This window comes from Harpia harpyja, chromosome 18 (assembly GCF_026419915.1).
Source record: "Harpia harpyja isolate bHarHar1 chromosome 18, bHarHar1 primary haplotype, whole genome shotgun sequence".
Lineage (NCBI taxonomy): Eukaryota > Metazoa > Chordata > Aves > Accipitriformes > Accipitridae > Harpia > Harpia harpyja.
In genome coordinates this window covers 1,949,224-1,956,790 of record NC_068957.1, presented here as the reverse complement: position 1 = coordinate 1,956,790, position 7,567 = coordinate 1,949,224, and the positions used below count along the sequence as shown (strand labels likewise).

The 7,567-nt window shown below is 42.3% G+C and overlaps 1 protein-coding gene across 1 annotated transcript; it reads left to right on the top strand.

Moving 5' to 3' along the window:
* The first annotated feature begins 2,186 nt into the window (after positions 1-2,186).
* On the top strand, positions 2,187-3,772 carry LOC128154039 (protein shisa-1-like). Its single transcript, XM_052814086.1, has 2 exons — positions 2,187-2,457; positions 3,288-3,772. The coding sequence occupies exons 1-2, from the start codon at positions 2,187-2,189 to the stop codon at positions 3,770-3,772; spliced, it is 756 nt and encodes a 251-aa protein (XP_052670046.1).
* The last annotated feature ends 3,795 nt before the right edge of the window (positions 3,773-7,567 follow it).

Below are 7,567 nucleotides of genomic sequence, written 5' to 3'. Positions count from 1 at the left end.
TTAGTTTCTGAGAGTTTATCCCTGCTAAGTGAGGTAGTGTAATTCTATGCAGGAAAAAATAATACATGACCATGTTGTTAAAGATAGTGTATATGCAGAGAAAGGAAATCATGCAAGGGCAGCCATCATTCAAAGTGTTAATGCAATGAACAACTTCAGGAATTTCATAGCATTTGAATACCTGACTTAGCAGGTGTTCTTATACTCTTCTAACGTGGAAGATGGGAGGAAATAATTGCACCCTGTTATCTTTACTGAGCCACATTTTATTAGGATGAACTCTGCCAAGTGCTAAGCACATGCTTAAAGCCTGTCTGAGGCTGCTTTTTCCCATAACAACAAATAATAAAAGTTAGTATTTAGTCTGGCCTAATAGTGCTGAGGTTGAATGTGTGAACAAACTAGAATTTGCCTTAAGGCAAATATAGCTTTGAGCTTAAAGTATCACTTCAGTGCTTTGAGAGTCCAATCCAAGATAGCACATCACTCACCTCTGGCTGCCTTTTAAAGGGTGTTGGGGCTGCTCAATATTTTCTGGATTTATAGGATTAGGTCCTACGCAGTCAGCCAACCTTACACTTGCAGAGCTGAAATGCAGCAGGGCAAAACGCGTATCTCAATGCGCTGAGCAGCGTTTGGAAAAGTCTCTAGTTCTAAACAGAGATTTCATTTAACATTTCTGAATCCAAGGATCTCTTTAACCATGTTTGCCAAAAAGCCAATTAAAAAATAATGCAAAACAGGTGACTGACTAGCAAAGGTGACGAGCACTGATGTCTTTGGCAGATTGAAACATGACTCAACTGAACCTATGAAATAGTTAATAAAGCATAAATGTGCAAGCCATTATCTAATATTAAAACAAAAAATCATCAGAAGGGAGATAATTTTGTGCAAATGTTTCTAAAAGTTTGCATCATTGGACAGCCTCCCTCTACAATCAGTGGCAACACTCCTAAAAAATTGTGTGGGAACCAGCTTTTGTGTACATTCAAGAACACATTTTGGACTCGTCAAGCAAGCTGCAAATAGTGCTACACATAACCGGAATATTGGTCCAAAAGACGTTGCCCTAACTCCCTGCTTTTCAAAGTGCTCAATTAGCAACAATTTTCTTCCTCACTGCACTTAAGCACAGGCTAACCATGCTTCAGACATGGATCCTGTTAATATAGCAAGCAGTTAGACTTGTAAGGGGACTAAGAAAGACCACAAATAGTCTGGTTTTATTTTTAGTTCAAAGATGAAGAGGTCACTACCACTTCTGTGCTGCTATGGGGTCTTTGTAACACTTCAGGATTTTCCTGTGTAGATGAAACTTCTAGAGATCTTAAAATAGGCATTTTGTCCCTGAAACACACTTTTTAATTCATGGATTGCACTGAGTGTAGGGAAAGCAGAAGTGGAAAAGACTCTTTAGAATCTTCAGCCTCTAGCTTTTCAACCACGGAGACAGAAATTAGACCAACTTAGAGCTTTCAAAATTAGTTTTCCCTACATTTTCAGATTAAAATCTTCTTCTTTGTATTTATGTGATTATCCATGTTAAACAAGGCAAAAATTACCTTGATACCAGTTAGCACCAATTACACTTTAGAGCCCACTAGAAGCTGGTTATCCCTGTATTTTCCTTCTGCTCTGGAAATTTTATTTCTCACTTGTCATCATGCCTTGTGCCCAGCTCAGTCCCCAGCCTCCCACCTCTGACACTTCAGCTCCTGACAAGCCCCTGAAGGAATGAAGCTTTGGCACCAGGGTAGCCCTGAGCTCTCTGTATCCAGCACTCCTTAGCCTTGCCTTGCTAACTGTGCCCTGCTAGTCGAAACGCCTAACCACGAGTGCGAGATGTGCCATCTCCAGCAGGAACCAGGGGCTGCTCCCTGCAGGAACGAAGGAGAGAAATGAGGAAGGTGGAGCTGGAGTAGCTGCAAATGGTTTTCAATTAGTGGGTCCTTCTTTGTTGCTGTAAAGAGAGGGGATTAGAGGCAGGTCACAGGCCAAGAGATAAAACCTCCTGAAACAGGAGCTTAGGCAGTGCCTCGGTGGGCAGCTGGTGGTCTGGCAGCACTGCGCTCTGCGGCTGCCTGCGGTGCTGTGTGCCTCGCCTTTAAAAAAAGACGGGGGGGAGAAAAAAAGGGGTGGTGTGGGCCAAGCGGCTAGAGGTGAGACACCCTGCGTGACCCACCATGGCAAGGGGTGTTCTCCGTGCCCTAGTGCTGCTGCTGGCCCTGCGAGGCAGCCCTGGGCAGGCCGGGGAGTACTGCCACGGCTGGGCCGGCAGCCTGCAGCGCTGGCACCGCGGCTTCCAGTGCCCCGAGCGTTACGATGGCCCGGACGCCACTCTGTGCTGCGGGACCTGCAGCTTGCGCTACTGCTGCTCGTCCAGAGAGGCCCGCCTGGACCAGGGCCGCTGCCCTGGTGACCACCAGCAGCCCAGCCCCAGGCCTCCGGTGCCAGGTAAGCTTCCCGTGCCTCTAGCAGATGGAGGGGCGGCATATCGGATGTGCTTTCTTCTTTTTGCGTCCCCTGGACCAACCTTCCCTTGGTGGCATCAGCCAGATCCTTCCTCTGTTTCTCTGCCCTTCAGAGCTCCAAGCTGTAACCGTTGCAGCAGAAAGGCGTGGAGCCTTGGCACAGTGCTTATTTGGGTGGCTGCATGGGCTAAAGCCAGTCAGTAGCCTTCACTGGGAAGAGAGAATAACTTGGGGCTTCACTTAGAAGACTTTTCTGTCAGTCCTACTCTTAGAAAAGCCTCTAAGCTGCTAACAAAGTAACCTGGCAACACCTCTGATGTTTATGTCCCTGGTGGAACACGTGTGTTGCTAACTTGTTCTGTTAATGCATGTGGATGCCTTGAAGTAATGCATTTAACTTAAGTTCTGGCTTGTAAAAATGCTTGTAGCCCTCAAACCCAGATTCCATAGGCAACCCACCAGCAGTTTATATACTAACTGTAAAACTCAGTTACAAGTCTGAATTTCTACTTCATCATGCACAAGTGAACAGTACCTGTGACATCTGAGTACTGGAACAGCCCCTACACGGATATTAATGGCAGATGCTACAGGACTGACTGGTCTGACCCTCTGTACTTCAGGCTTTTTTAAATGAGCCTGCCATAGCAATTGCCAGTTTCTAATCTTCTTGCTGCAGCAAGAGAAGAGTTGAGAGTAAAACTACTCCAGCCTGCTCCCTCGTGCATGCATGTCTTAAGGAATGAAGAACAGAATATAACCTAGAATACCCCATGAACGAATGGTTGGCTAATGTCACTCTTACATTTTCAGTGCCCGTGTACCTGCCGTTCCTTCTTGTTGGGTCTGTATTTGTGGCATTTGTTGTTGGCGGTGCCTGTGTTGGAATTTGCTGCTGCAAATGCTTAAAATCCCAGGATGAGGGGCAACAAAGAGGACTCGCACCTGGCCAGACTTGGCTGCTAGAACCTGATCTTCCTTCTCGCCTCTCCAGTTCCAGTTCTGCCACCAGAAGCTCACTGAATGGTGGTCTTCAGACCAGCAACATCTGCATGACTCTAGCTCCATCCCTTCCTATTATTGGGTTGGCTGAAGATGCTCGGTTCTTAAGTCTGCCACCTGCCAGCGGGCAACTCTTGCACCCTTCACATGCTAACCACAGAATACCAACTGATCGTACCACAATAACGGCTCCAGCATCTTTCCTTAAAAGAACAATTTATGGACACAGTGCTAATGCATCCCCTCTTGGGGTAACACAGGGTGACCAAATGATGTACTCAGGAGTTCATGTCTGAGAAGATGACACATCAGCATACAGCCTGAACTGGATGCTACTTCACTATTATAGAAAGTTCTTTGGGACTGAAACGCAGACTTTCAAATGTCTGACGCTATTAGGAAGTACATCAGTTTTGGCTTTTTACAGCTCTGTGGAAGAAGACATTTTAGAACTTCTTTTAGGTTCTTGGTTTTTTTAACTGGTATTATTTTAATGCTATTGAAAAGGCAAGATTCTGAGGCCTGTATACCTGTTCAAGGAATGACTGAAACTGTAGAAATCAGTTTCACCCTTTCCTGGTCCTTTCAAGCTGCTGTACCATGCTCTAGGGGACACGTCAGAGGACTCTGTTTCAGTTTCTGCAGCTGTGCCACTTCTCAGCAAGCACAGGAAGGCTGTATTTAATCTACACACTTTTACCAGTAAATTGATGCATGATGGTAAAACATTGCCTGTGACTCACCTGCCCCTGATGAACTATCAGTTAAGTGCTGCTAAAGGAGCAACTTCTAGCCCTAATTTCAGTAAAATGTACATTTCCTGCAGATCTTCGGGGAAGGTAATAAAACATATGTGTTGCTTCCTGTTTTCTGGTGGCTTAGTGGTCTTTTCTTTCTTTACATAACTGGACACTTCAAATGGGTGAAGAATTATAGGGTAAGGTAAGAACAACATAAGACTCCAATCAGTTTTCTGAGAATATGCTGGAAGAGCTTGCCTACTTTGACTCCTTGTTAAGATGCATGCAGCCTGACTGCAGCCATCCCCTTCACAGCAGGACACTGATAGGAAGAAGTTGTCAAAATATACTACTCGCTGCTGGAGTGTTTTAACACCTCCTCACAGCACAGAAACCTGAGTGATTATACTGTGAAGGCATGTTAAAAGGACTCCACAGGTGTTACCAGTAGGAGCAGGGGCCAAGGCTTAAAAATCTTATGTGTATAAGAAGTAAATGCTAAAGCCCTTCCTGTGTTAGTACTGCCTATCAAACAGAAAACTGGTACGATAAAGGTGCGTGGAGACTTCTCCTTGAAGTCAATAGGGCTAATATACTTTGTAAACAAATGTATGACCTTACACTACTTTTTATGTATATTTTACGTCAGAATGTTGCATCTTAATTCTGGTGAGCAGTACCTCCCACAGTAATGCTTATACTAAGCACACATATATGTGAGTGCCCTAGTTTGTAGGGGCAAGGTGATATATTTTGAGAACTTCCTGACTCTTTCATGGGTGTGAATCAGAAATTTCACGGAACTTAGCTGACCCAGGGCTCTGACTTACGTTTGCTTGCCCAGTTCCTCTTAAAATTGGAGTAAGAATATAAGCATGAAAACAGAATACCCTAAAAATAAAAGCTTCCCCAAAATACCGAGACTCATGTTGTACACTTGTTTTAGTACTGAAAAATAGTAAGTTAAGGCTTCCAGAAATAGACTAGCTTGAACTTAAAAAGCATTGTCCTTGTTACATTCAGTGAAAGGTCAGTGGGATTTATTGGTAACTATGCCAATACACAGTGCTACAGCTGGAATTACAGTTTTTAAAGTTAGGTTTTAAACTTGCATTGCTGAAAGCACTTAGAAAATGGCTTCCTTTTTATAAAGTAACCGTTGTTTGCAGTTGCCTTACGAAAATCTGTAGCTGAGTGGAGTACTTTATCTGGTTAAATGTCCAATTTTATAGTACATCATGACAAAAGCTCATGTCAGTTCAGAGACAAATGAACAAAGTCCTTCCTGATGCTCTTTGTTCTGGGAAATACAGAGCAACTTGGGTCACATTTATGCTGTTAGGAAGATATATTTTATGCTTAAGTAGACTCGGGCATTAGAAATGGAGAATAGGTGGTTTTATCAGCTAGTCTCTCCTTTACTAAAACATGATTATTCTCTACTGTAGATTTTCTGAACTAGAAAGGTAAAGGAATATGTGACCTGACAGTCAGTACGCTTAAGCCTCAATCTGTAGTGTATATAGACCTCCTGTCAACTTCAACAGAAATTGAAAGCTCTCCAGGAGGCAGCTTCAGGATAAGGTTTTAAATTAAATAAGAAACCAGAGAAATAGCCTTCCTGATACCATAAAACAGAAAAGGGTCAAGAGGTTCATGTGTAACCCTAAAGAATTAAAAGGAAAAAAATTGATCAGAAGTGAAAACCAGAAAAGCTAAATGGTTTTGTGAATGCTGCCTTAATTGCTCTCTGGCAAGGATTAGCAGACTGTTCGGAGTGAACATACCTTCCTCTCCCCCACCTTCCTCTGTGTATTCCACAACTGAAAAACTGAGACCAAAAAGAAAAAAAAAAAAAGGCAAAGGGGCTTAACTGAGCAGACGCTCACTGCCAAAACTAGTATGGGAACAACAGGATTTTCTGGATCCCTATCACAGTATTTTCTATATAGTTAAAACTAATGTTTGCGGCAACAAAGCCAGGTCAAATATTTCAAGGGTTCAATATTTCTTTTCAAAACTGCAAGAGAAAACAAGAACTAACCAATTTGTTACACTCCATGGGCTGGAGAGACATTTTTCAAAGAACCATTTGTTTAACATCTTCCATCAAGCACCATTGTAAACTCGGATTACCTTGGTCTGTCTCAATTAGCATCTGCATTAAAAACAGATCAACTCATGTGGGGACTAAGGAAAGAGCACAGAGTATTTTTTATGTAAATTCGATCCCTTTACTAATTTGAGGGGCCTTGCTACTGAGTTTAGCACATCTTTAGATAGATGGGATAAGTTCATGCTAAATCCCTTTTTTCTCCCCTAAACTGCTTTTCCTGGTTCAAGCTAAAGAAGAAGTACTTGGCACAGACTAATAGTCTACTTACCACCTATTGTATTAGGTGCTTTGCTTTGTTTGCCTAATGATGCCCCCATCCCATTCCCCTCAACTTCTAATTAAGAAATGGTTTACACTCTTTGCTCCTTAATCCTCAGTAATGACACAGGTGATGTGAATTATTCTTGGTGTATTCTTTCTGGATTTAGGAAGAAAGAACATAAGAGCTAAGAATTGAAAAGGTGAAGATGACAGTTTTAGTTCTCAAAAGCTCGTTACAAGGCTTGCAGAATGGTGTCCATGTGGTTTCTTACAGGCTTGTCTGTACATGGCATTGCTTTGATTTGAACAGTGGTTTTAATTTTCTTTAGCTTCTATCTGTCCGTAATTGATCTGAGATAAACCAAAACGTATTTTTGTCCAGATTTTTTGGACAGATTTAACCAAACTAGTTTAAAGCATGGCAGGTTTCTATGTTGCATATAACCGTGTCTCCACAATATTCCTGTTTTACTCCTTTTTTTTTGCACTGAATCAATATATAGCGCTGATCAATCCACTCTGTGCTATTAGAAATTAAAACCAAAGCAACTTAAAGAGCTTTTACTTCTCATGCTATGAAGCCATGATTTTTAAAGTACTGAATAAAAAGCAACCCCCCTTTCTGAACAGGTAAGTATCTCCAGTTTTCCGTTGAGGAAAACTAAAGTACAGAGACGTTGTTTAAGGTCTTTCACTCTTTACCTCTTCCAAGGCTACACAGTGTATTGGCAGAACTGTGAAGAGATTCCAGCAACCCTGGCTCCATAACTTAGATGAGTCCACTACTGGTATTAACAGTATAATGAATTTCTTTGGCTAAGAATAATGATCGATACTTATCTTGCACTAAGTGACAGATTTGCTTTTATTCAGCATAGGTGCAGTTTTATAAATGTAAACACAGAGTTGACTGTTATGGAAGCTCTATGTTTTTTTCATGTTTACGCCAAGGATTTCACAAAGATCTGCAACAA

Bases quoted from the DNA above. Each gene is read 5' to 3' on its own strand.
- LOC128154039 (XM_052814086.1), top strand. From the start codon at position 2,187: ATGGCAAGGGGTGTTCTCCGTGCCCTAGTGCTGCTGCTGGCCCTGCGA. The intron at 2,458-3,287 runs GTAAGCTTCCCG...TTACATTTTCAG, and splicing joins CCCCAGGCCTCCGGTGCCAG to TGCCCGTGTACCTGCCGTTC.